The following is a 27,889-nucleotide window of genomic DNA, read 5'->3' as shown; positions in this document are numbered from 1 at the left end:
CCACCTGTGGATCTGTGCCTGCCGAGACTAAGAAGCTATAACCCAATGTTCCCCGATCAACAAATCTGACCAGTTGAAGAAGCCACCACAACATTTTATTCATTCTGGCCAGAAGGGATGCCAGCCAGTGGTATGCCACTCAAAGAAGCTGACATGTGTGACAAGAGTAAATCAGACATTTTTATACAGTTTGGTCTTTTGTTTTTCCCATGCACACCCAGCTGGAGCCGACCATCTGGGAAGATTCCCTCTGTGAGGCAGTGTTGCAACCCAGATCAGGAAACGAGACCATAAGATTAAATCCACCACACTTGACTGTGGGAAAAAACAATCCTTTTTTATTGATGAAAAATGGTTACAAAATGGAGGAAAATGCAAAGTCAAAATGCCACAGTAAAACTCAGCAGTCAGGAATATCTCTGAACTAGATCAGAATTCCAAAAGCAACACTATAAAAACCTGGAACCTGTTAGCATCTCACTAACCATACTTGGAAACTAGAAGCCTCTGGGAATGCAGGCTATGGGAAACGGGAACTCTGCCAAGGTAATGCCTCAGTCTAAACGATGCTTGATCTAACGAGACAGCCTGGGGGGAGACACTTAAAACTAAAGAAACTTTTTCGGGACATGCCTCCAGGCTTGGAAGCCTCCTTTTCCTTTAATCTACTTGACCTTCGCAGGCTCTGTGATTCACTCCAGCTAGTCTATATATAAAAATGCTCTGGCATAACGAGTACCTTCAAAACAAAAAAAACTATGGGGCCAAATGACCCCAAATTTGGCAACAAAACTCCTCACAATCCAAGGAGTGACCATCACTGAAAGAAAACCCCACAAAAACACCCTTAAATTCAAAAAAGGAAGAAGACAACACGCCTCCCGCCCCGCGCTGAGGACACAGAATGAGGGTTCTGAAGCAGGAGTAACACTAAGGCAAGGGATCAATGGGCAGAGGAGGAGGAGGAGGAGGAGGAGAGGGAGGAAAGAAAGGGGGGAAGGAAAAAAGAGGGAGGCGGGCCACACTCTGTGCACACACTCTGACTCTCTGTCTCCCACACACACACTCCCACAGCACAAGGGAAGGGCGAAGGTGCCATGATGGGGGTAATAGGGATACACGAAACTGACATGGCTTGGAAAGGAGCCCCAAAGACCATCCAGCCCAACCTCATTTGCCAGTAAAGGAAGACACCATCAAAGCTCTCATAACAGATGGCCAACCAGGGAGCCCTAAAGGCCATCCAGTCCAACCCCCTCCTTCCTTCCCTTTCTCCACTTCCCTTCCTTCTCCTTCATTTCTTTCCCTCCCTTCCCTCCTTCCTCCCTTCCTTTCCTTTTCTCCCTCCCTCCTCCCTCCCTTTCATTCCTTCCTTTTTCTCCTCCCCTCACTAGCTTCATCCTCTTTTATTCAATCTACAGTGTAGATGCAAAGTCACCCCTTCCACACTGCCATGTGAAATCCAGATTAACTACTTAGGACTGGATTATATTCATGCGGGGGGCTATTATCACTTTAAGAGACACAGGCACAACGGGAAGTTGTAATCACTCAACCTCGATCACGAACATCTTTCATATGTGATAAATAAGATCATAAGAATCACATTCTTGCCCGCGATCTGTCTCATTTCGTGTGGCATCCGTGCGACGCACGCGCAATTTGAATCTGAGGACCTCCCAAAGGAGCCCAGGCCCAAACCAACCCGGAAATCGGGGCGTGCGCCTCAGTCTCACCTTGATGTAGTTCTACGGTGCAGCGCTCGTGATGGCAAGCGACCAATCCGCGGGAGGCTTTGTCGCAAAGGCGAGCAAGCCGTGGGGAGCCACTTCCGGTTCCGTCCTTTCCGGAAGTGCCTGCGCACAGCGGCTTGATTTGGGACGGGGAGAGCTTGGTTTCTAGGGGTGACGACGAGGTGTAGCCGGCCATGGAGCAGCCTGGGGCCTTGGTGCCGGTCCAGACCGAGGCCCGCGCGGTCGTGGCGCTGAAGGAGGCCGGCCCAGGACCTCCCAAGAGCAGCAAGAGGGTCCTGGACGAAGACAGCTACATCCAGGTGAGCGGAGGAGGCCCAAGGGGCTCGCCTGAGGGACGCTACACCGCAGCTTGACACCACTTGTACAACTCTGGCCTTCTCTGCCCGAAGAGGGCTGCTGCCTCCCCAAATCACACATCCCAGGACCCCATGGCTTTTCAAGTGGTGTCAAAGTGGGTTAAATCTACAGTGTAGATGCGCTCCTAGGGACGGTTATAGTATTTATATCCCACTTTCTTCTCTTAATGAGACTCAGGGTCCTTCCAGACAGCCCTATATCCCAGAATACCAAGGCCGAAAATCCCATAATATCTGCTTTGAACTGGGTTGTCTGAGTCCACACTGCCATATATTCCAGTTCAAAGCAGATAATGTGGGATTTTCTGCCTTGTTATTCTGGGATATAGGTATGTCAGGAAAGGCCCTCAGGGCCCTTCCACACAGCCATGTAACCCAAAATATCAAGACAGATAATGCACAATTCTGGGATAGGTCTGTGTGGACACTTACTTAGGCGATCCCTCGCTTTCCGGGGATGATTGTCTTCCAATATTCTTGTGGGTCCGTATGTGGCTGTGGAGCCCTATTCTTGCTCTGCATCTTCTTCCGCAGTGAGGGCATTGGTTTCCAGGTGGAAGGCGGTCTCGGCCGGGGTTGGCTTGACGCGCCTTCCTCTTGGCACGTTTCTCTTTTTCACCCTCCACTCTTGCGTCCTCAAATTCTGCAGCACTGCTGGTTACAGCTGACCTCCAGCTGGAGTGCTCAAGGGCCAGGGCTTCCCAGTTCTCACTGTCTATGCCAGAGTTTTTAAGGTTGGCTTTGAGCCCATCTTTAAATCTCTTTTCCTGTCCTCCAACATTCCGTTTTCCATTCTTGAGTTCGGAGTAGAGCAGCTGCTTTGGGAGATGGTGGTCGGGCATCTGAACAACATGGCCGGTCCAACGGAGTTGGTGGCGGAGGACCATCGCTTCAGTGCCCTTCCACACAGCCATGTAACCCAAAATATCAAGACAGATAATCCACAATTCTGGGATAGGTCTGTGTGGAAGGGCCCCATGTAACATGATTTGTGGCTGAGTTTGAACCCGGATCTACCCAATTCCTCATCTGACCAACTGGTTGTGATGGCACTGTATAATCAGAGGTGGGAAGAAGCCAAGGGTAAGAGAGAGATTTGGCTGGGACTCTTTGTCATGCTTGATTGTGGCTGGAGGTGACATTTCAGATGACCAGTAGGGCAGTTTCTTTTATCCCTAGCCATGCTGGTTGAGATTAATGGACCCCAGAAAGGCTAGCTTGAAGTAAAGCAGAGCTTTCCTTTCCTACCATTGATGGCAGGAAGCTGGAAATGCTTTCTTTTAGCTAGGTTGGTTGGTTGGTGGATGGGCAGGTGGCATGCTGAAAGATTTTCAAAGCCCTTCTACACAACTCCATATCCCAGAATATCAAGGCAGAAAATCCCCGCTTTATCTGCTTTGAACTGGGTTATCTGAGTCCACACTGCCATATATTCCAGTTCAAAGCAGATAATGTGGGATTTTATTCAGCTGTATGGAAGGGGCCTCAGTCCACACTGCCATATCATCTAGTTCAACGTGGATTTTATACAGCTGTGTTGAAGCGCCCCCAAAATACCAAGGCAGATAATCCACAATACAGTAGAGTCTCGCTTATCCAACATAAACGGGCTGGCAGAACATTGGATAAGCCCAGTTTTATTGTGTCTTAGTGTATTGTTTATTGCTTGTTGTTTATATTGCTTTAATTGTTTTAATTTGCTTTAGGTTTTGTATTGTTATATTGTGTGTTGAGGCCTTGGCCTATATAAGCCGCATCGAGTCCTTTGGGAGATGCTAGCGGGGTACAAATAAAGTTTAATAATAATAATAATAATAATAATAATAAGCAAAAATGTTGGATAGTAAGGAAGGATTAGGGAAAAGCCTATAAAACATCAAATGATTTTACAAAAGCCTATAAAACATTATGATTTTATAAACTAAGCACCAGAACATCATGTTTTACAACAAATCGATAGAAAAAGCAGTTCAATGCATAGTAACATTATGTAGTGATTACTGTATTTACAAATTTAGCACCAAAACATCGCAATGTATTGAAACAGCTATGGATCCAGGCGGGAGGCAGACTGTGTTGGATAATACAGAATATTGGATGAGCGAAGGTTGGATAAACGAGACTCTATTGTATCTGCATTGACCGGGTTATCTGAGTCTACATTGCCTGGAGTGTGGTAGAGGCTCCTTCTTTGGAGGCTTTTAAACAGAGGCTGGATGGCCATCTGTCATGGGTGCTTTGAATGCGTTTTTCCTGCTTCTTGGACTGGGTTGGACTGGATAGCCCACAAGATCTCTTCCAATTCTATGATTCTATGTCATCCAGTTCAAGGTGGATTTCTGGGCCCTTCCACACAGCCATATAACCCATAACATCAAGGCAGATAGTCCACAATATCTGCTTTGAACCGATTTATCTGAGTCCACACTGCCATATCATCCAGTTCAATGTGGATTTTAGATAGCTGTGATGAAGGGGCTTCAGAGTGGCTCACCACTGAAAAAACAGAACAAATGGCCATTTCAGACCGACAACAGGGCAACATTTAAAATAGAACTATTACACTATGTGACACTATGATTTTTTGTTTCTGGGTTATAAATTGCATTTCCTAATTGGTTCTATCATAGGCAAAGGTTTTCTCCTGACGTTAAGTCTAGTTATGTCCGATTCTGGGGGTTGGTGCTCATCTCCATTTCTAGCCGGAGAGCCGGTGTTGTCCATAGACACCTCCAAGGTCATGTGGTCAGCATGACTTCATGCTTCTCTGTTACCTTCTCGCTGGAGCTGTACCTATTGATCTACTCACATTTGCATGTTTTCAAACTGCTAGGTTAGCAGAAGCTGGGGCTGACAGCGGGAGCTCACTCTGCTCCCTGGATTTGAACCACCAGCCTTTTGGTCAGCAAGTTCAGCAGCTCAGCTATTTAACCCACTCCACCACCAGGGGCTCCCGGTTCTATCATAAAAACATGGAAAATGTTTATTAAGCTTTACAAGCTTTGTTTTTGTGGTCTGCACAAAAGGATTAGAAATGGCACATGAATTGTTAAAATGACACATTGAAAGGTTAGAAATGGCAGCCACAAAAACCAAATTTTTGGAGTGGAACAATGACTTTCAAAGTAAGGACTGCACAATTAAACAGGATATAACACTTTCATAGCAGGAACAGAAAATGTTCCGAACGGTGTTATGTAGTGTTATGATTAACTTTATTTATATTCCTCCTTTCTCCCCATAGGGACTCGAGGCAGCCAACAACCCTATATAACACACCTAATAAACATTGAAAATGAGACAGATACTTTTTTTAAAAAAAGGAACGATCAAGCATTTCTGAGTAGATAACAGAGTTGAAATGCAATTTATTCCATTAAACATTTAATTGTCAAAGCAGTTGGTTTAACCGTGTAAAACCATTGAAAACTATACCGATAATGAAAAAATATAGGCAGATAGCCTGTTGGGTCTCCCTGATCCAAAACGCTTGGGAGCAGAGAAGTGCTTTTGTTTCCCCAAAGCCTTTTAACTTGACTTTAAAAACTATATATATTGATGTATTGGTCATTTTGCCTCATGCTATATTTGTTTAATTGGGACAATTATTAAAAATATTGTGTATACAGGAACGTCCAGGCTATATGTTATAAGGGCTTTATAAACAAAATGAATTTAATATTAAGACTTGGGTCCCATCTTCGAGACATTGCCTTACAGGCAAATACAGTTTGGAGTAGAAGAGTGTTTTCATACTGAAGATCTAAAGTTTAGCTCTAGGTATTTCCAGTTAAAACGCATGAAGAAGCTGGTGATGAGGAAGAGCTTCTAGGGAGGTGTTGCCAGTTAGAATAGTTAATTCAAATTTACTTGAACAAACATGTTAGCTGATAGAGGCCAACTTCCTAGCTTCTGATATAATGTGAGCCTTAAAGTCGGTTGATGTAGACCTGATGAGGATCCTGGATCAAACCAAATGAGGTTTTGTGGCATCTTGTACAACACGATACAGGCATCACACAACACATAGCTTGAAAGCTTGGCAGTTATACCTTTATATATTGCTTATGATCTGCTCATTGGCTACTTGAAACCTGCAGCTTCCATGCTTCCTAATTGTATCAGAAACCCTCATTGTGAACTGTCTTTGTAGAGCCTGGAGAAAATCATCCAAAGGGATTTCTTCCCTGATGTGGAGAAGCTACGAGCTCAGAAGGATTACCTGGAGGCTGAAGAGAGCGGTGACTTGGAGAAAATGAGGCAGATCGCCATCAAATTTGGCTCCTCCCTGGGCAAGTCGTCCAAAGACACACCGGCACCATGTAAGAAACATTCAGATCTTTGTGGTTGATGCTGCTTGCAGATTTCTTGAACGTGCCATTCCTTTCTAATTTTATATGATAGTTGTTCTGCTTATATGATAGTTGTTCTATTTCATGACTTAACTTTCTCAAGTACAAAGGGTTTTCATGAGGAAAAACTAATATTTATTACGTTCAAGCATAGAAATCTTGTATTTTCCAGTTCCATGATTTTTTCCTGATACCTTGCTGGTTACTTAAAAACTTATTATTATTATTATTATTATTAACTTTATTTATACCCCACCTTTCTCCCCGTGGGGACTCAAGGCAGCTAACAATCCCTCAAGACTGCTAACAATTCCTGATAGCTAAAATACTTGTGTAGTTTTTAAATTAAAATAACCTTTTGAATAGATGAGCATCAAAAGAGCGTGCATTAACACATCATTCACCATCAACAAGATAATTGACTCTTCCACCCCAGTATTTCATATATTGATAGGTGGCAACTCATGGTTTCAAAAGGAGCCTTTCCAAAGTTGCTCTGAGATCTCAGAGAGCTATGTCTTTGTTTAGCTACTTCCGCCCATTCATGATAAGCCGATATGAATTTACGGTTGGTGCCATAAAAACACAAGCAGTGTCTCTCAGGAGAGAAAAGGCCGATGATGTGTATTGCTAAAGTCTTCCTAACTTCTGCACATTTCCCTCTTTTTTGAAAACCCTTTTGAACAGATGTTACTCCAGCAACATTTGAAACACCAGAGGTTCATCCAGGGGACACGGCTATATTGAACAAGCCCAAAGTGCCAATGAAGACTCGAGAGGAAGGTAAGGGACATGGGTTGTGCTCTTGGTTGCCCAAATTGTTGTTTTGTCACTCAGAATGGTGTGCTTCCTTCTACCAATTCCCAATATTGAAAGGGAGCTGAAGGATAGGGGGCGTGTGTTTGCATGCAAAAAAATCCAGATGCCATCCTTGGTATAGAAGTCAGACCATATGCAATTTGTTAATGGCTTAGGTTTAGAGGGCATGTCCATCAAGTTTGCAGATGACACCAAATTAGGAGTGTTAGCTAGTATTCAGAAGACAGGATCAGAATCCAAAATGACCGTAACAGATTAGAGAGCTGGGCCAAAGTTAACACTATGAATGTCAACATGGAGAAATGTAAGGCAGAAAGACTCCAGCAAAGGATCACCGCCTTGTTGTGGCGCTGGAGCTTGAGCACCTCAATGATGTCATGAGTGAAACTGTGAAGGGCCACCCAAGATGGGACGGGTGTGGCAGAGAGGTCAGACCAAGCGTGATCCCTGGGGAAGGCAATGGCAAACTACCCCAGTATCCTTGCCAAGAAAACTAAATGGACCAGTACAACCACAGATATGTCGGTATGCCATTGGAAGATGGGACTCCCAGGTCAGAAGATGGCCAAAATGCTACTGGGGAGGAGCAGAGGACAAGTTCAACTAGCCCCAGATGTGATGACGCAGCTAGCTCAAAGCCGAAAGGAAGGCTAGCGGCCGACGGTACTGGAAGTGAACGACGAATCCGAAGCTCTAAAGATCAACACACCATAGGAACCTGGAATGTAAGATCTATGAGCCAGGGCAATTTGGATGTTATTATTGGTGAGATGTCAAGACTAAAGATAGACATTCTGGGGGTCTGCGAACTGAAATGGACTGGAATGGGCCACTTCACATCAGATGACCACCAGATCTACTACTGCGGACAAGAGGAACATCGAAGAAATGGAGTAGCCTTCATAATTAATAAGAAATTCGCTAAAGCAGTGCTTGGATATAACCCAAAAAATGACAGAATGATCTCAATTCGAGTGCAAGGAAAGCCTTTCAACATCACAGTGATCCAAATATACGCCCCAACCACAGCTACTGAAGAAGCAGAAGTAGATCAGTTCTATGAGGATCTGCAGGATCTACTGGATAATACACCAAAAAGAGACATTATTTTCATTACAGGAGACTGGAATGCCAAGGTGGGAAGTCAAATGACAACTGGGATCACAGGCAAGCATGGTCTGGGAGAACAAAATGAAGCGGGACGCAGGCTGATAGAATTTTGCCAGGAAAACTCGCTGTGTATAACAAACACTCTCTTCCAACAACCTAAAAGACGGCTTTATACATGGACTTCACCAGATGGTCAGCACCGAAATTAGATTGACTACATCCTTTGCAGCCAAAGGTGGCAGACATCCATCCAGTCGGTGAAAACAAGACCTGGGGCTGACAGTAGCTCAGATCACGAATTTCTTATTGCTCAATTTAGAATAAAACCAAAGAGATCAGGAAAAATACACAGACCAGTTAGATATGATCTCACTAACATTCCCAACGAATATACAGTGGAAGTGAAGAACAGATTTGAAGGACTAGATTTAGTAAACAGAGTCCCAGAAGAACTATGGACAGAAGTCCGCGACATTGTTCAGGAGGCGGCAACAAAGTACGTCCCAAAGAAAAAGAAAACCAAGAAGGCAAAATGGTTGTCTGCTGAGACACTGGAAGTAGCCCAAGAAAGGAGGAAAGCAAAAGGAAACAGGGATAAGGGGAGATATGCCCAGTTAAATGCGCAATTCCAGAGGTTAGCCAGAAGAGATAAGGAACTATTTTTAAATAAGCAATGCATGGAAGTGGAAGAAGACAACAGAATAGGAAGGACAAGAGACGTCTTCCAGAAAATTAGAAACATTGGAGGTAAATTTCAGGCAAAAATTGGTATGATAAGAAACAAAGATGGCAGGGACCTAACAGAAGCTGAAGAGATCAAGAGAAGGTGGCGAGACTATTTTGATGGTGTGGTGAATGAATTAGAACCAGACATCCTGAGGAGTGAGGTTGAATGGGCCTTAAGAAGCATTGCTAACAACAAGGCAGCTGGACACGACGGGATCCCAGCTGAACTGTTTAAAATCTTAAAAGATGATGCTGTCATGGTGATGCATGCCATATGCCAGCAAATATGGAAAACACAAGAATGGCCATCAGACTGGAAAAAATCAACTTATATCCCCATACCAAAAAAGGGAAATGCGAAAGACTGCTCCAACTTCCGTACAGTGGCCCTTATTTCTCATACCAGCAAGGTAATGCTCAAGATCCTGCAAGGAAGACTCCAGCAATACATGGAGCGAGAGTTGCCAGTTGTTCAAGCTGGGTTTAGAAAAGGCAGAGGAACGAGAGACCAGATTGCCAATATCCGCTGGATAATGGAGAAAGGCAGGGAGTTTCAGAAAAACATCTATTTCTGCTTCATTGACTATTCTAAAGCCTTTGACTGTGGATCATAATAAATTGTGGCAAGTTCTTGGTGGGATGGGCATACCAAGCCACCTTGTCTCTCTCCTGAGGAATCTGTACAAGGACCAAGTAGCAACAGTAAGAACTGACCACGGAACAACAGACTGGTTCAAGATTGGGAAAGGTGTATGGCAAGGCTGCATACTCTCACCCAACCTTTTTAACTTGTATGCAGAACACATCATGCGATGTGGGGGGCTGGATGAATGCAAAGCTGGGATAAAAATTGCTGGAAGAAACATTAACAACCTCAGATATGCAGTTGACACCACTCTGATGGCCGAAAGCGAGGAGGAGCTGAGGAGCCTTCTAATCAAGGTGAAAGAAGAAAGCGCAAAAGCCGGGTTGCAGCTAAACATAAAAAAAAACCAAGATTATGGCAACAAGAATGATTGACAACTGGAAAATAGAGGGAGAAAATGTGGAGGCCGTGACAGACTTTGTATTTCTAGGCGCAAAGATTACTGCAGATGCAGACTGTGGCCAGAAAATCAGAAGACGCTTACTTCTTGGGAGGAGAGCAATGTCCAGTCTCGATAAAATAGTAAAGAGTAGAGACATCAGACTGGCAACAAAGATCCGCCTAGTCAAAGCCATGGTATTCCCTGTAGTAACCTATGGATGTGAGAGCTGGACCTTAGGGAAGGCTGAGCGAAGGAAGATCGATGCTTTTGAGCTGTGGTGTTGGAGGAAAGTTCTGAGAGTGCCTTGGACTGCGAGAAGATCTAACCAGTCCATCCTCCAAGAAATAAAGTCCGGCTGCTCACTGGAGGGAAGGATACTAGAGACAAAGTTGAAGTACTTTGGCCACATCATGAGGAGACAGCAAAGCCTAGAGAAGACAATTATGCTGGGGAAAGTGGAAGGCAAAAGGAAGAGGGGCCGACCAAGGGCAAGATGGATGGATGGCATCCTTGAAGTGACTGGACTGACCTTGAAGGAGCTGGGGGTGGTGACGGCCGACAGGGAGCTCTGGCGTGGGCTGGTCCATGAGGTCACGAAGAGTCGGAGACGACTAAACGAATGAACAACAACAACAACAAAGGCAGAAAGAAATGAAATGCACACATACAGAATAGGTGACACTTTGCTAAACAACAGCACACAAGAAAGAGATCTTGGAGTCTCAGTAGACCACAAATTGAACATGAGCCAACAATGTGATGCAGCAGCTAAAAAGCCAGTGGGATTTGGGGCTGCATCAAAAGGAGCATAGTGTCTAAATCAGGGGTCCTCAAACTTTTTAAACAGAGGGCCAGGTCATAGTCCCTCAAACTGTTAGGAGGGCCGGATTATAATTTGAAAAAAAGCATGAATGAATTCCTATGCACACTGCACATATCTTATTTGTAGTGCATTTTTTTAAAAAAAACAATACAATAATTAAAATGAAGAACAATCTTAACAAATATAAATGTATTAGTATTTCAATGGGAAGTGTGGGCCTGCTTTTGGCTGATGAGATAGGGTTGTTGTTGTTGTGTGCTTTTGAGTCGTTATAGACTTAGGTTGACTCTGAGCGAGGGCCGGGTAAATGACCTTGGAGGGCAGCATCTGGCCCCCGGGCCTTAGTTTGAGGACCCCTGGTCTAAATCAAGGGAAGTCATGGTGCCCCTCTCTTCTGTTTTGGTCAGATCTCACCTGGAATACTGTGTCCATTTCTTAACAAAGCAATTCAAGATATTGAGATGGACAAGATGGAAAGTGTCAAGAATATGGCCAAATTGGGACTGTTTAACCTGCAGAAGGGAAAGTTGAGAGGAGACATAACGGTCATGTTTAAATATCTGAAATGATGTCTTAAGGAAGAAGACGTAGGTTTGATTACTGCTTCCCTGGAGACTAGGACTCAATGGAACCATGGGTTCAAATTACAGGAAAGGAAATTCCACCTGAACACTAGGAGGAACTTCCTGACTGTAAGGGGAGTATGATGAGGCTCCTTCTTTGGAGGTTTTGAAAAAGAAGTTGAATGGCCATCTGTTGGAGGTGCTTTGATTGTACTTTTCTTACATGGCAGAAGGCAGTCGAACTGGATGGCCCCTGAGGTCTCTTCCAACTCTGTGATTTTATTATTCCTTTTTCCTGCAGGGGAAGCTGGGGAAGAAGATAGTAAAGGTGCCCTGCCCACCCTGGACACCTTCCTAGCCAAGCACACCAGTGAAGATAATGCATCCTTTGAGCAGATCATGGAAGTGGCTGAAGAGAAGGAGAAAGCAAGGCATTCATGGCTGTATGAAGCTGAAGAGGAGTTTGCCCAGGTGAGGAAGCAATTTGTTTTTTCTAATCTCTTAAAAGGCTTTGTCCTCAATTGGTCAAGCAGCAGAGAAGTTGCTTTTTTGTGTACTTTGCATTCAGAAGGAGAGCTTTTCAACTTGGTCTCTTTGAGCAACAATCCCTGAGCAATGGCCTGAAGTATATATTTTGTTTTTCTCACGACATCTAAAATATTGTTTAAAGGTGCATGAAAAGATGGTGATGCAATGTATGTGTGTGTACACACACACACACTAAAGTAGGTCTAGGGTTGGCCATCACAATGGTCCGTGTCTAGATTGGGTGTCACCTATGTGGACCTTCCTAGCTTCCGTTCGACACTGCCTTGAATTTAAATGGGATAAATACATAGCTGATCATTATTTGTGGGGCAGGGGAATGTGTTCTATGCTCACAAAAAAATCTAAAGTATTTTTCATGATTATTTGTATTAAAACACATTAAAACAAAACCTACATGCAAACAGACCAAAAAAATAAAAAAATAAAAAAAACTTTTTCTGGAATAATAATACTATATTGTAGACATTACAGAAACAATAACTACAAACAATCTATGTTATCGAATCTAAAGGCCTTAAATTGTCTGTCTGGTGGTTATATTCTCTCAGTTTTCTACACGCATTTAGTGAAATGGAGCCATTGGAACATCCTTTCCCCATAATAGCGTACTTGTAAGTCCAAAACACCAGTGATGGAAATTTGGCTCGATGTCTTAACATTTCAATGCCCCTTTCAGCGGCATCAAGAACAGCTGGCCCTTCCCTCCACAGAAGAGCAGCAGGCCCTGACTTGCGGGAAAGCTGGAGTGGAGACATGGGAATATAAAGCAAAGAATTCCCTGATGTACTACCCACCAGGTGAGGCAAGCGGGGACGGGGGGTGGGCAGGTGTCTCCGGTGAAAGCTGGTAATGATTACTAAAGGACACACACAAGTGAGGTGCTTGTTTGTTCCTTCCTTCCCTAGCTTTGGAATCTGTGGGGTCTCTCCTTCCCTCCTCATTGTGAGGGGTATATACAGCAGTGGTTCTGAACCTGTGATTTGTGGACCACCCGTTGTCCAAAATAATGAAAATATGGTCCGTGACCTCACCATTACTACACTGTTGCCTCGAAACCACATGGCAATGAGAGTGACTGGTCTTTTTTTAAAAAATAAAACTGTTTATTTTGGTTATCATAGAATCATAGAATCAAAGAGTTGGAAGAGACCTCATGGGCCATCCAGTCCAACCCCCTGCCAAGAAGCAGGAATATTGCATTCAAATCACCCCTGACAAATGGCCATCCAGCCTCTGCTTAAAAGCTTCCAATGAAGGAGCCTCCACCACACTCCAGGGCAGAGAGTTCCACTGCTGAACGGCTCTCACAGTCAGGAAGTTCTTCCTAATGTTCAGATGGAATCTCCTCTCTTGTAGTTTGAAGCCATTGTTCCGCGTCCTAGTCTCCAAGGAAGCAGAAAACAAGCTTGCTCCCTCCTCCCTGTGGCTTCCTCTCACATATTTATACATAGCTATCATATCTCCTCTCAGCCTTCTCTTCTTCAGGCTAAACATGCCCAGTTCCCTAAGCCGCTCCTCATAGAGCTTGTTCTCCAGACCCTTGATCATTTTAGTCGCCCTCCTCTGGACACATTCCAGCTTGTCAATATCTCTCTTGAATTGTGGTGCCCAGAATTGGACACAATATTCCAGATGTGGTCTAACCAAAGCAGAATAGAGGGGTAGCATTACTTCCTTAGATCTAGACACTATGCTCCTATTGATGCAGGCCAAAATCCCATTGGCTTTTTTTGCCGCCACATCACATTGTTGGCTCATGTTTAACTTGTTGTCCACGAGGACTCCAAGATCTTTTTCACACGTACTGCTCTCGAGCCAGGCGTCACCCATTCTGTATCTTTGCATTTCATTTTTTCTGCCAAAGTGGAGTATCTTACATTTGTCACTGTTGAACTTCATTTTGTTAGTTTTGGCCCATCCCTCTAATCTGTCAAGATCGTTTTGAATCCTGCTCCTGTCCTCTGGAGTATTGGCTATCCCTCCCAATTTGGTGTTGTCTGCAAACTTGATGATCATGCCTTCTAGCTCTTCATCTAAGTCATTAATAAATATGTTGAACAGGACCAGGCCCAGGACGGAACCCTGCGGCACTCCACTTGTCACTTCTTTCCAAGATGAAGAGGAAGTATTAGTGAGCACTCTCTGTGTTCGTCCACTTAACCAATTACAGATCCACCTCACCGTAGTTTTGCCTAGCCCGCATTGGACTAGTTTCCTTGCCAGAAGGTCATGGGGGACCTTGTCGAAGGCCTTACTGAAATCCAGGTACGCTACATCCACGGCATTCCCCGCATCTACCCAGCTTGTAGCTCTATCGAAGAAAGAGATCAGATTAGTCTGGCATGACTTGTTTTTGATAAATCCATGTTGACTATTAGCGATGACTGCATTTGTTTCTAAGTGTTTGCAGACCGCTTCCTTAACAATCTTTTCCAGAATCTTGCCCGGTATTGACGTGAGGCTGACCGGACGGTAGTTGTTTGGGTCATCCTTTTTTCCCTTCTTGAAGATTGGGACCACATTGGCCCTCCTCCAATCTGCTGGAACTTCTCCCGTTCTCCAAGAACTCTCAAAGATGGTTGCCAATGGTTCCAAAATGACTTCCGCTAGTTCCTTCAATACTCTGGGGTGTAGTTGATCTGGCCCTGGGGACTTGAACTCGTTAAGAGCGGCCAGGTATTCCTGGACGACTTCTTTCCCAATTTGGGGTTGGATGTCCTCCAATCCCTCATCCACTCCATCTTGCTGAGGTTGAAGACTCTCTTTTTGTGAGAAGACCGAGGCAAAGAAGGCATTAAGTAGTTCTGCCTTTTCCCTATCCCCTGTCAGCATTGCCCCATCTTCTCCTCGAAGAGGTCCTATCGCCTCCTTGTTTTTCCTTTTTCTACTGACATAAGAATAGAAGCCCTTTTTATTGTTTTTAAGGTCCCTGGCAAGTCTGAGCTCGTTTTTTTGCTTTAGCCTTGCGGACCTTTTCCCTACAGGTGTTGGCTATTTGTTTGAATTCTTCTTTGGTGATTTCTCCCTTTTTCCACTTCTTGTGCATGTCTCTTTTGTGTCTTAGCACAGTTAGAAGTTCTTTGGACATCCATTCTGGCTTCTTTGCACTTGTCCTATTTTTTCTCTTTGTTGGCACGGTTTGCAATTGCGCCTTGAGTATTTCACTCTTGAGAAATTCCCATCCATCCGTAACTCCCTTCTCTTTTAGTTTCTGTGTCCACGGAATGCTTCTCAGCGTTTCCTTCATTTTTTGGAAATCAGCTCTCCTAAAGTCCAAAATGCGGGTTTGACTTGTCTTAGTTTTGGCCTTCCTTTGTACCTCAAATTGCAGGAGCACATGGTCACTTGCCCCTAAGGATCCTACCACTTCGACCGCATCGATCAGGTCCTCCGCATTTGTTAGGATGAGATCAAGAGTAGCCAATCCCCTTGTTGCCTCTTCTACCTTCTGGACCATGAAATTGTCTGCAAGGCAAGCGAGGAATTTGTTGGACCTTGTACTCTTGGCCGAGTTTGTTTTCCAGCAAATATCAGGATAGTTGAAATCGCCCATGACTACTACATCTCTTTTCTGTGCCTGTTTGGTCAACTGTTGGCAGAAGACTTCATCAAGTTCTTCCTCCTGGCTTGGGGGTCTGTAGTAGACGCCTACAACGACATCTTTTTGAGTCCCAGTTCCCTTGATTCTTATCCAGATGATTTCAAGCTGGTTTCCCAGATTGCTGTCTTGAATCTCTTCTGTAGCATAAGAGTTTTTGACATATAAGGCTACTCCGCCTCCTCTCCCCTTTGTTCGGTTTCTGTGAAAGAGGTTATACCCCTCGATATCTACATTCCAGCGATAGGAGTCATCCCACCAGGTTTCAGTGATGGCTATGATATCATATTTGTGGTGTTGTGCTAAAAGTTGGAGTTCGTCTTGTTTATTTCCCATGCTCTGTGCATTAGTGTAAAGACATGTGAGCCCCTGAGATCTTCCCTTGAGCTGTTTAATTGGGATTATTGTGCTTTTGGTACTTGGTCCTTGTTGTGTTTGTGCAGCCCTCCGTTTAGCCTTCTGGCGATTCCCAGACATTATGGGTAAAGTAGTGTTCGCAAGGCTGTTGTCCCCCTCCCCCGGTGGACCTAGTTTAAAGTGCGTCTAATGAGGTTTGCGAGTCTGTGAGCAAAAAGGTGTTTTCCTACTTGTGTGAGATACTTGTTATGATACATAACAGAAAAGCAAATTGTGGCAGATATAATCAGGTAACAATATTTTTGATGTGTACATGCCTATCTACCTTAGTCAGTCAACCAGTTAATTTTGACAATGAATACAAATTATTATCATTTACATAACTTAATACACATAGACTTGTTATTTCTGCTGTTTTCCAGTACTTTCAGTCACAGCTTTCTATTCAATTTTTTCCATAACATTCAGAAAATCAGCACATAGCATATTACACACAATGGACCATACACTCATCCCAAAACCCCTATCCCACACAAAATAAAACCTGTTCCCCACACCCGTGCACCCTTCCACCATGACTTCCAACACCGAAACACTATGAAGCCTTTAAGCCTCTTTATCTCTCCTTATTCGTGGTAACCCTAAATTCCTAATGGAGCTCCTCTATATTACTGACTCTCTATTCAGATATGCCCTGGCCAACTTCCATTTTTCTAAAAAGTCCTCATTGCTTTTATTCCTCCTGTTATAAGTTAGTCTGGTCATTAACATATATTCTCGCATTCTTTCCCTCCAATCCTTATTGGTTAAACCTTTTTCCCCTTTCCAGTCTTTGGCTATGGTTAATCTTGCTGCTGCAAAGCTATATTGATATATTTCTTGGTCCTTTTGTTTGTTGTTTTCTCTATGTAGACCTAGCAGACACAATCCTGGGCTTTTAAAAATCTTGTTATGTAACATTTTATTTGTCTCCTTAATTACCTTATCCCAAAATTCCTGTATGATCACACAGGTCCACCACATATGGAGGAATGTCCCTTTCTGTTTCCTTCACCTCCAGCAAATACCTTGTTGTGATTTGTTTATTTTAGCCAATGTTGCTGGAGTGATATAACACCTATAAAACATTTTATATTGATTCTCCCTAATTGTACCCGATAATGTAAATTTGAGTTCTTTATTCCATAGGTATTCCCATTTGTCCAATTCTATTGGTCTGCCTAGGTCCTTGGCCCAGGAGAGTGACTGGTCTTATAGTGCTGAGGCAATGGGGATGTCAGGAGGTGGAGAGCCTGACTACCCATGAAAGATTACTACTACCACATCAACTCTAGATTATTAAATATGGTTTTCTGTGGGCAACCACTGGATGGCATATGTTCTGTATCAGAAACTAGAGCTGATGTGGTCTATCCGATGCAGTTTTCTGAATCAGCACCCCAAATATCCAAACCAAATTTAAAGTTGCCCAAAAACTGATTTGTAACCCTTTTGGTGCTAATGTTGGAGAGTGGCCCCTAGTCAAAAAAAGGTTGGGAACCACAGATATATAGTATATAAAGCTCATGCATAAGTCTCCTTCTCCCATCTCTCCATCCTCTTGGGTCTTTGTCACAGTGAGAGGGGTGTAGAGTCGGGTCTGGATTCTTCTCCTCTTTCGTCCATTTTGCCTCCTGACTCCAGTATCAGGAGGCAAAATGACATCCAAACCTGCAAATGTGCCTTGTTCCTGGCTTGTTTGCCAGACTTTCTAACTTAGTCTCCTCTAGTGATTTGAGATTGGGAGGAAAAAAATTCTCTATGTTGTCCTAACTGGATTGTGTGTGTGTGTGAGAGAGAGAGAGAGCAATATTTTTTTCTGTTGTGACCTGTTTGTTTCTGCAGGCGTTCCCGATGAGGAAGACGTCTTTAAAAAGCCGCGTGAAGTGGTCCATCGAAACACCCGCTTCTTGAAGGATCCATTCAGCCAAGCAGTGAGCAAAACCCAGCTCCAGCAGGCAGCTGCCCTCAATGCTCAGGTGGGAGCAAGAAAGTGGTCTTGGACCAAACAGGCCTTTCCCATGTCGCTTTTGCTAGTTTGGTTCCTGTGTTCCCCAGATTTCCAAATGGAGAAGCCAAATTATTTATTTACTATATTTCTATACCGCCATTCTCAGCCCGGAGGCGACTCATTGCGGTTTACAGAATGGCACAATTCAATGCCCATAACAATGTAAAAATAGCTAAAACATTTAAACATAGATAAAAATTACCTAAGTAATAATATCAATAAAAACATCATAAAACAATAAATCCTCTGCATTTCTTCTGCGTGGTACTGTGAAATCCACACCTGTATTTCCCTGCGCCCACGCAGCTGACTCGGATCTTTCTTGAAAGCTTTTCCTAATTAGGGACTCCAGCCCCGCCCATCTACTCCTAATAAAGCCAGGCAGCGGGGCTTGGAGCCTTAGTTCCTTTTCTCCGTGAAAGCAGCAACAACTCGGTGTTCTCTCCTAAAACAACTATTGGTTTAACTCAAGGACTCCAGTTTGACTACTCTAACAGGCAGCAATTCCAACTTGTGTTCTGGGACCTTTGTTTATCCTATTTAGGCCAGTATGGCATTTTCTTCAACTTTGAACAGTATTGTCCAGCTTACCACCACCACCACAATTGTGATTTGCTTGCCCTCATCATCAGAATCTGGGACTGGTATACCATAACCATCAGTGCCATTCATCAAGAACCCTCTTGCTGGCTCCCTCAGTCAGACAGTTTATACTGACCACTAATGGTCCCTTCATCCTTCCCAGGCATGGGAACTCTTTGTCAGATGGCAAACTCCCCTTCTGGACTTGTTTGCCTCTCCCGCCAACATGAAGTGCCAGTTCTTTGGAGCACGTCTTACCTCCACCAGACAGGCTGTTGGGAGATGCCTTCCTCCTGGATTGGACATCCGCCCTCCTGTACATCTTTCCACTACTGTCACTGCTGTCCAGAATGGTCTCTCGTCTTCAAGCAGAGCAGGTAGATTGCATTCTCATCACACCATGGTGGCCCCACCAGCCATGGTTTGTCACTCTGCTCCAACTTGCAGGCAGCTGTTACATTCAGTTGCCACTCAGACCAGACTTGCTGACTATGGGCAACAGCCCAGTCCCGTACTCCCAAGTCACTCAGTTCCGGTTGACGGCGTGGCAGATCTAGCCTCAGCCTTCTCTCAATCAGTAAAGGGCAGTTTGGACCTTGCCCTGAGACCTGCCACTAAACATTCTTACATATGTAAGTGGTGTCATTTTTGCATTTTTTCACAAAAGCAAGGGGTTCAGCCTCTGTCTGCTTCCACTTCCCTCCTCCCGAATGTTTTGATTTCTCTGTCAGATTCAGGACTCTCATTATCATTCTTGAAGGTCAATCTGGCAAATATAGATTCGTTTAGAAGCGAGCATTCTCTTCCCTCTCCTTTATCCGATCCTCTTGTAAAGAGATTTCTGCAAGGCTTTAGAAATTTCTGGCCCCAAGTAGGCCTGTGCCCCCCTCTTGGAGGTTGTTCTTTCCGCCCTTATGAAACCACCATTTGAGCCAATGGCCACTTCTGACATGTTCCATCTATCATGGAAAACAGCATTTTTAGTGCCTATTACTTTTGCTCGTCGCGCTAGCGAGCTTATGGCTCTTGAGTCGATAGTCCTTACGTGAAATTTCATAAGGAAAAGGTCATGCTGGGCACAGACATTCCCTTCTTACCTAAGGCAGCATCATAGTTTCATATGTCTCAGGACATTGTCCTTCCAACCTTATTTCCAAATCCTTCTATTCCCCTGGAGCAGTCTTTGCACCTTCTTGATGTGCGGAGGGCTCTTGCTTTTTATGTCCACCGCACAGCTCCATTACGGAACTCACTACGACTTTTTGTTAAGTACCGTAGGGATACTGTGGGCCTTCCTGTTTCTACCCAGAGGTGGTGGCTTGGATAGTTGCAGCTATCCGGCTAGCTTATGAAATGGCAGGACTGGACTTACCTGTTCAGATCCATGCTCGTTCCACTAGAGCATTGGCAGCCTCCATGGCTTTTTTGCACAGTGTGCCTCTGGATGATATCTGTCGGGTGGCCATATGGTCAACACCGCATACTTTTGTCTCCCATTATAAATTGGATTTAGCTGCCAAGAAGGAGACGGCTTTTGGGAGAGCAGTACTTTTTTCTGCACCAGCATGACACCCACCATCCGTGGGACTGCTCGCTAGTCTACCACAGGTGTGGATTTCACAGTACCACACAGAAGAAAGTAAGGTTGCTTACCTGTAACCATGTTTCTTCTAGTGGTTAACTGTGAAATTCACACAACCCGCCCATCCTCCCCACATTCTGTCATGCCTTTTATCTCCAACTGTCTTTCACGGTACGGAACTAAGGCTCCAAGCCCTGCTGCCTTCTTCAGGGGGAGTGTAACCCTATCCAAAACAGGCTATAACCCTATCCCCTGTTCGGCCTTACGACTGACCAGGAGTACCTCTGTCTTGTCTGGATTCAGTTTCAATTTGTTTGCCCTCATCCAGACTGTCACAGCAGCCAAGCACCGGTTCAGGACCTGAACAGCCTCCTTAGTAGCGGGTGGGAAGAAGTGACAGAGTTGGAAATCATCCACGTACAGATGACACCGCACCCCGAAACTCCGGATGATCTCCCCCAACAGCTTCATGTAGATGTTAAACAACATGGGAGACAGTACTGAACCCTGCAGAACTCCACAAGACAATGGTTGTGGTGTCGAGCAGGAGTCTCCCAACAACACCTTCTGGGAACAACCCGCTAGGAAGGACTGGAGCCACTGCAAAACAGTGCCTCCAAGGCCCATTCCCGCGAGGCGTCCCAGAAGGATACCGTGGTCGACGGTATCGAAGGTTGCTGAAAGGTCCAGCAGAATCAACAGGGACACACTCCCCCTGTCTAGCTCCCGGCGCAGATCATCCACGAAGGCAACCAAGGCCTGTCTCGGTTCCATGTCCTGGCCTAAAACCAGACTGTGCTGGGGCCAGATAATCCGTGTCTTCCAAGAATACCTGGAGCCGAGAAGCCACCACACGTTCCAGGACTTTGCCCAAAAAGGGGAGATTGGAAACAGGCCGATAGTTGTCCAATTGAGTGGGGTCCAGTGATGGTTTTTTCAACAGCGGTTTTATTACAGCTGTTTTAAGCTGGCTGGAATATTGCCTTCCTGAAAGGAGGGATTAACCACCACCTTCACCCACTCAGCCAATCCCCCTATGGATTCCTTTAACAGCATGTGGTCGCTCCCATCCCTCCAAGTATCTTGTCCACATCCTCGGGTTTCACCAATTGAAATGAATCCATCCGAATCGGACAAGCAGGTGCTCCAGCCACATCCACAGAGACTGCCGTTAACATGGTGTCCAGGCCAGAACGGATCAAAGCGACTTTGTCTGCGAAGAACCGAGCAAATGCTTCACAGCGAGCTGCCGAGTTTTCAGGGCTCCCATCCCGAGAGGTGGGATTTAGTAGACCTCTGACAACTTGAACAGCTCCGCCAGATGGTTCTTCGCAGACACAATATTGGCTGCCAGAAAAGATTTCTGAGCAGCTTTTATTGCCGTTGTCATATGCCCTTAGAAGGGCATCAAGCCGTGTTCAATTTGACCCGCTTGGATCCTGATGCCACGCGTTCTCTAGCCCCCTCTTCCTTCGGTTCATCCCTGCCAGCTCCTCATTGAACCAAGGAGCTGGTTTAGCATGGCTACTTGAGAAGGGACGTTCCGGAGCAATCATGTCTATTGCCCTGGCCATCTCCCCATTCCAGAGAGTTACCAGAACATCAACAGGATCACCAATTGAGGTGACGGGAAATTCCCCAAGAGCTGTCAGGAATCTATCCGGATCCATAAGTCTCCTGGGGCGGACCATCTTAATGGGTCCTCCACCCCTACGGAGGTTAGGGGGTGAGGAAATCATGTTGATGGAGGAAAACCAATACAACCTAACTAGCTCCAAAACAGAGCTCTTAAAATCCCGATGTCCATTAAATACCGTTTAAACAGAAGAGAGGCGTTGGAGCTAGTAATTTCCAACAGGAAGGGCAGGATGTGAGAGATAATCCACATGGTGGATAATCCAAAGTGATGGAAGTTGTCAATCAGTAACATCAGTGCTAAAGAGCACTTGCCACTATGTGAAAACAACAACAACAAACCAACTATAGCTGGCCCTCTATCTACCGATTCTCCATCCATGGATCCAGTGGCCCTTTGAATGCAACCACAAGGCTGATGTGGCCTTCAATGAAAATGAATTTGGCACCCCTGTCTAAAGCAGGGGTGTCAAACCCTGCTTTAGGGTTTGACACCTAGCTGATGCTTAGTTATTTGTTTTAAGTGGAGGGGCTAAGTATTGAACTGAAGACTTCAAGACAAGGAGTAGTGGTGTTAGACCAGGCCAAAGGTTTGTTATCTACCAAACTGGTAGCTACTCTCCAGTCTCAAAGGCCCTACCTAACTGTAGGTCTTTCCCCTTCCTATCTAGGAATTGAAAAGTGGCCTTTTGTGTGCCAAATTCTACTTCTCAACTTGAGGTCCTCTCTTGATTTATAGGGCATCCACAGCTTTGTGTTTTAGATGGCAGGTTATGACTTTGAAAATTATCCTCTACTTGTTGTTTTTTTCGTGTGTAATCTACGTTTCTGATTCTTTCCTCTTAATTTGGACTTAACTGTGTTGCTCTGCCTCGGATTTTATGTCTTTCATTTTTCTTCACTGAATAGTGTTTTTCTCCCTCTGATTCTGAGTGACTTTGGATTTTCTGAAGAGATGTCAGAATGTCAAACGTCTGTAAAGCATGTTTATCGAATGGTAGGCTCAGCTTTGAAGATCCAGTGTGATGGTTGCTAAGCAATACTCTCTCTCTGTTAAATTTAGTACAAGCAGGGGAAAGTTGGCCCTGATGGAAAAGAACTCATCCCCCAAGAATCCCCCAAGGTTAATGGCTATGGATTTGTGGCCACCCCGTCCCCTGCGCCAGGTAAGACAAAGACTTGTATATTGCATTAAAAAAGCTGTATATACTCATGTATAAGTCTTGAAATTTTAGTTACAAGGTAAGTCCAAAACACCTGGGTTGACTTATTCATGAGTCAATGTAAGCAATGTAAACTATCCAAAAAGATACCATCCCCATCTCTATTATTATTGATAAGTTTTATTCAAAAAAACTGACAACAAAATCCAACAAACAAACAGAAAAAGCATGACTGCAAACCATATGACAGACTACAAAGACAAATACAGTAGAAATACATTTTCCTAATATAAAAAACATGCACTAGACATCAACTACATTTAGACCTAAAGTACCTAGTCTAAGGGCTTTACATTCTCTGCCTGATGGCTTTATTTCCTCAATTTTCTATGCCCAACAAGAGAAGAAAAAACATGAATACTGCTTTCTGGCCCTCTGAGATCATCCTAGGTCTTTCCTTTTCTTTAGAATCAACCTCATCTTATGGGTCATATTAAAATCTGTAGTTTTGGCCCTAAAACTTCACTTCACTTCACTTTATTTCTTAATTAGTCACTCTCCACCAAGGTGCTCTGCGCAACTTACAATTTAAAATAGCATTTCACAATATAAAACCTACCCTTCACTTATACATGAGGGTGACCTGTGCATGAGTATATATGGTAAGTACATAAATAAATGGGACTGCTGTTCAGCAAGGCAGAACTGTTTTGTTAGCAAGCACAGCTAAATGCTCAGCCCCTGAGTACACACACATAATGAGAGCAACACTGTTAATTGAGGCCCTCAGTTGGCAGATCAGGTAGAGAAATACACTGCCAGAGTTTTGACCAAACGAACAGCACACCGACAGAATCAATATTTACCCACGGTTGTGTTGTTTTATGTCTTAGAACAGGGGTACTTTAGGGCAAGCTTGTTGCAGCAAAGACAATGTGTGTCCAAGAGATTTCCTTGTTGTCGCAAGGACCCAGGGCACTGCAGCAATGCAGGGATTACCGGGACAGAGGTAGTGAAGGAAAGAGGATCTGATCCCCTTGGCTGCGTTTGCTAACCCCTTTCCTCAAGTCTTGCTTTCTGATATCTGTTTGAAGCATTAATTCCTCTCTGGGCTGCAGAAGGGGCCTCTTGGGAGGCGGTGAGTGTCTGAGGCAGGCGTAGAGCTTATTTCATTAATTTTAATGTATATCCTGCCTATTTCCTGGTGTGCTGCTCAAGGTGATGTTCAAGAAGGGTGCATGAGTGTTCACGTTGTGGCCCGATGCATTTTAAACCCCTGTGCAGCCGTGTTTGATTTAAACCGATTTGTACATCTCTCTCCATAGGTGTGAATGACTCTCCTCTGATGACCTGGGGGGAAATAGAAAGCACCCCTTTGCGGCTAGAAGGCTCTGACACACCTTATGTGGACAGGACTCCTGGACCAGCATTCAAGGTATTGGATAGTTTCCCTGTGAAGCCGGGGCTTAGCTTGGATCCGTCCAGAAGCTCTCATCCCTAGGCCTTAGACCTGGTGAAATTTGCTTTTAAAAGTACCAGTTTGTCTCAGCTTGGGGTGGAGCAAAGCCCAGAGCTGCCTTGACTATACCAGAGATGGAAAAGCTCAGGCTGTGGGGTGAAACATGGCCATCTGCAGTGAAAATGGAGTTTGCTCTTCAGACTGAAAGCATTACCTATGAGAGTCAGGACAGGATAGTAAATGGGTGGAGTAGCTTTCCCCAACCTGGTGTTGTCTTTTAGAGTGAATTGCAGTTCCCATAATTTCCAGGCAGCACAGGCCGTGCTTGCTGGGGATGATAGGAGCTGCAGTCCCACCCATGTAGACAGCACCAGTTTGGGAAATGCTGCTTTAGCTACTGACTAGACTCTTGCCCTTGTGGTTAGAGCAGTGCTGTTGAGGTGAAGATCCCTTACCTTGCCAGCCTGGGTGGCAGGGCCTAGGAGAGGCAGGCTAGTTAGTTTCAGCCTTAGAAGGCCTGGCAGAGGGCAGCAGGAGCCATTTTAGTTTAGGGAAAGCTCCAGTTCAGAGAGGGGGAGTGGCCTAGGCCTGAGCCAGCCTTAGAGCAGCCAGGATTGGTTTATTAAAGGGGGGCGGAGTTAGACTGTTTGAAGGGAAAGAGAGAAGCTTCTTTAGTCAGTCAGTCTGGTTGATGTTAGAGTTAGAGCAGGATTACAGTAGCTTTTAGGAGTTCGTGATAGGAATAGGCAGTTTGCCTGAAGTTTGCCAGCGAAGTAAGCTGTGGCAAACTGGTTACAGCTATTTAGGGAAGAAATAGCTGGGTTTTGTAGTAGTAACTGTAACAAAGAAAGAACCATTCTCATGCAACCGTTACGCTCTCAAGAACCAGAATATTTTATCTGTAACAGCCAAGCTTAATTAAACAGCATTTACATTCTCTTCTGTACTATATCAATAAACTTTCCTTGTTATTTTTAAAACCTAAGCCTGAGTCAAGTATACATTTGTGGATTTAGTCCCTTTTCCTTTTAAATCAACCTCACCTGTTTTCCTTCAGAGAAGCCATTTAAAAGACACAGTACTTGGTGTTCTAGAAAACCTTTCTAATATCTTTAAATAGCTAGAGGGTTCCTGTTCATGTAGTATATGGTGGCAGCGGAAGTTAACTAGAGAGACATCTCCTCAGATGTTATATAGGTGCCAGTGAATTCTTTATTAAAGGAGGGACAGTGGTGGGATCTGTTTGCCCCCTGTCCAGTTATATTGTTTGGCCACACGACGTGCCTTTATAATTTGGTGTCAGATGGTGGGATTGATCGTATTGCCATCTGCCTAGTCTTTATATAATGCACATCTAGAAAGCAAGCAAATCTTTGTATTGTGCTAAGCATGCTTGTCTTTAAGGTACAACAAAACTATTCTCCCCTGTTCTATTACCCTCCAGATATCTTGGGATCCAGAATTCCCATTACATTTGGAGTGCACCTTTTTTGGGGACTGTTGTCCTCAAGTGACAACCTTGTCCTGGAAATGTCTCCAGACATTTGTGGCATAATGCAAAATGATTCTACCAAATTTAATTGTCCCCAACCTGACTCTTGTCTTTGTAGATTCTGGAGCCTGGTCGCAGAGAGAGGCTTGGGCTGAAGATGGCCAATGAGGCAGCCGCGAAAAACCGTGCGAAGAAGCAGGAAGCGTTACGGAGAGTCACCGAGAACCTGGCCAGGTGAGTGAGGTTTTCCTTCTGGACAGGTGAAAGAAATGGTAGCATGCAAAAAGAAAAAACTGTACTATGAGAGCTGTGTAGCAGTGTAGTTTTGTTTTGAAATTACCAGTTCATATGGAGCTGGCAAAAACTGCCATAGATCAGAAGCAGATTTGTTCATCTCAGTCACACGTGTCAAACTCGAATTGGCCCTCCATGTCATTTTATGTACTTGAATACAGTAATTGGAGATGCTGGACTCCAATTCCTGTATTCCTTGTCATTAGACATCATAACTAGAGCTGATGGGAGTTGGGATATAGAAACATCCAGAAGGCTGCAGTTTGTTGTTTAATCAGGAGAGTGAGATTTGGATTGAGATACAAGGCTTGTGGATCTGATTTCAAACTTTAAAATGTCCCTTTCTCTTTCCCCAACCTCAGAGGGTATTTGGAGTGCAATTCCCATTATCTTCAGCCCACATGGGAGATAATCAAGTGATAAGATTTGTTGTTCCATAACATCTGGAGACCAAAACTGGGCAAAAACTAAAGCACACAGACTACGATATTTTAAAAACCCGCTATAGTTGGCCCTTCGTATCCATGGATTCTTGGTCCATGGATTCAGTCGCCCTTCAAATGCAAACGTAAGACTGATTTGGCCCTCCAAGAAAATTAGTCTGACACCCCGGTCTCACTGCATAGAAGTGTTACTGAAATCGTCAGCCTCTGAAATGATCCTTTGTCTAAGCTAGTGGTTCTCAACTTGTGTGTCCCGAGGTGTTTTGGCCTACAACTCCCAGAAATCCCAGCCAGTTTACCAGCTTTCAGGATTTCTGGGAGTTGAAGGCCAAAACATCTGGGGACCCACAGGTTGAGAACCACTGTTGTAGATCCTCCAGGGCACTGCACCTTTACAGTCAGTATAAGTTGACCACAAAGATGAACTGGAGGACCTACAATGCCTAGACAAATTTGAGAACCATTGGTCTAAACTCTAGCGGTTAGCCTAACCTAAGTATGTGTGTGCTATTTTTAATTTCAGCCTCACTCCTAAAGGACTCAGCCCAGCTATGTCTCCGGCCCTGCAGCGTTTGGTCAACAGGACTGCCAGCAAATTCACCGACAAAGCTCTTCGGGCCAGCTACACCCCTTCCCCGGCCCACCTCGGCACCCCAGGCTACAAGACCCCAGCAGGCAGCCCCCAGACGCCCACCGTCACCCCCATGCCCCGGACACTCTCCCAGACACCGGTGAACCAGGATCCGGCCTCAATCACAGACAACCTGCTGCAGCTCCCAAAGAGGCGCAAAGCGTCGGACTTCTTCTGAGCACTGTGGCCTCTTGTGGGGTTCCGCGGAGCTGGCGAGACTCAGCAGGAGGAGTTGGTCCCTCCACACAGGTTTATCTGCCCTCTAATCTTGTGTTGTGGTGGCAGAAGTAGCTTTACTGAGCACAAATCAAGCTCCTTGTGTCCCGGGTGTCGCAGACACCAGGCAAGAAAAGACTAGAGCTGCAGTAGTGTTCCGGGCCCTTTGATGCATTTTGAATTGCTTTAATGAAGAGGGGCGTTGGATGATTGTGGAAGCGTTTGGGCAGCAATCTGACTGTATGGCGAATTTTTTTATTTATTGAGCAACAAAAGCCTTTGAATAAAGGCCTAGCACAAATTTGAA

The 27,889-nt window shown here is 44.7% G+C and overlaps 1 protein-coding gene across 1 annotated transcript; it reads left to right on the top strand.

Annotated features, from left to right (window-relative positions):
• Positions 1-1,815: 1,815 nt before the first annotated feature.
• ESS2 (ess-2 splicing factor homolog) lies at positions 1,816-27,889 on the top strand. The gene is made up of 10 exons (XM_060785938.2): positions 1,816-2,053; positions 6,264-6,432; positions 7,150-7,245; positions 11,833-12,002; positions 12,757-12,877; positions 17,920-18,053; positions 22,948-23,050; positions 24,373-24,482; positions 26,117-26,232; positions 27,259-27,889. Exons 1-10 carry the CDS (start codon positions 1,928-1,930, stop codon positions 27,542-27,544), a joined length of 1,431 nt encoding a protein of 476 aa, XP_060641921.1. The 5' UTR covers positions 1,816-1,927; the 3' UTR covers positions 27,545-27,889.

The sequence above is a fragment of the Anolis sagrei genome, chromosome X (genome assembly GCF_037176765.1).
Source record: "Anolis sagrei isolate rAnoSag1 chromosome X, rAnoSag1.mat, whole genome shotgun sequence".
Lineage (NCBI taxonomy): Eukaryota > Metazoa > Chordata > Lepidosauria > Squamata > Dactyloidae > Anolis > Anolis sagrei.
Note: the sequence above shows the minus strand (reverse complement) of the source record. Positions and strands in the feature narration are given on the sequence as shown.